The sequence below is a fragment of the Olea europaea genome, unplaced genomic scaffold, assembly GCF_002742605.1.
Source record: "Olea europaea var. sylvestris unplaced genomic scaffold, O_europaea_v1 scaffold31884, whole genome shotgun sequence".
Classification (NCBI taxonomy): Eukaryota; Viridiplantae; Streptophyta; class Magnoliopsida; order Lamiales; family Oleaceae; genus Olea; species Olea europaea.
In genome coordinates, this window is record NW_019250709.1 from 1 (window position 1) to 1,298 (window position 1,298).

The following is a 1,298-nucleotide window of genomic DNA, read 5'->3' on the forward strand; positions in this document are numbered from 1 at the left end:
ATTCTTGTGAGTGCAACTTGTAGTGTCTTCTCACTCATATTTGCGAAGCAAACTCGGAACCAACCAGGGTCAGAACAATGGCAAGAAGATCCAGGAGATATGTTTAACTTAACTTCTTGCAGCATTGATTTCCATAAAGTTAATTCATTTCCCTTTGTTGGTTCCTCCAATAATGGACTTAAATTCATCCAGCAAAATAGTCCAGCATTTCCCTTCAAACACTCGATCCCGGAATTCCTCAATCCTTCAATGATAATTTGGTACCTTTTCTTGAGTCTTTCGCGATTCGTCTTTATGTAATTTTCTGTGAATATCTTGTCAGAAAGCATTGAAGCCAAAAGCTGTTGTGTTTGAGAAGAAATCAAGGTGAAACTGGACATTCTTCTTGCAGTTGTGACAACTTTATCATTATATGAATATATCGTTCCAACCCTAAATCCCGGAAGGCCTAAATCTTTCGACAGGCTATAAACAATGTGAACTCTTTCACAATCTTTGTAGTCTTGAGCTTCAAGAACTTCTGCAACGCTTACAAATTCGTCGCCAGAAAATGTCGATCCTGAATAGATTTCATCAGAAACAAGATGGATGTTTTTACGCGTAACGAATTCAAGAATCTCTTCAAGGGTAGATCTTTTAATGGTGGCTCCAAGTGGATTTGATGGATTTGTTATGAGAACTCCTCTAACTTTAATGTTCATGGATTCAGCTTCATTGTATGCTGCTTCTAAAGCTTGAGGAGTGATCTCAAAATTATTAGAACTATCACAGTGAACTGGAACTATCTTAACACCTGTTCTCCACCTCAAGTCTCTATCAAACCTGTGAAATCATAGTGAATTAGTCCCCTAAACATTATTTCAGAATGGAAAGTTATAGTCAAGATTACATAATCATGATTAAAGGATATATAGGAGAAATGCTACATGTACAGGCAATTTTTACAGACTGAATGTCAGCTGGCATGATTTCATTGGATTATGGACAGAAACAAAGTTAAACCAACCGATGAAATCCTGCCAACTCAACACTTGTAAACTGTTCTTACAAGTAGCATTTTTGATATATTAGTAAGTATATTCTTACCCTGGATAGTATGGAGTTGGAATAAGCAAGGCATCTCCAGGATCAGCTAGAATGAAAGTCAATAGCTCATTAGCCGCGGTTGCGCCGGCTGTAATAACAACTCTATCAGGATTGAATTTTGCTCTTCCCCCTCTTATTTGTTCCATGAAGCATGCCATTGCCTGTATAATTTCACAAGGAGTGAATAAGTTCGTGCAAAATCCATCTGTGTA

General features: G+C 37.5%; 1 protein-coding gene across 1 annotated transcript; it reads right to left on the minus strand.

Moving 5' to 3' along the window:
• Positions 1-5: 5 nt before the first annotated feature.
• Positions 6-1,271, minus strand: LOC111385510 (1-aminocyclopropane-1-carboxylate synthase 7-like; the record flags this gene model as incomplete). Its single annotated transcript, XM_023009902.1, has 2 exons — positions 6-822; positions 1,087-1,271. Coding segments are annotated over 2 exons (1,002 nt in total), but the record flags the coding sequence as incomplete, so codon positions are not given.
• Between the last annotated feature and the right edge of the window lie 27 nt (positions 1,272-1,298).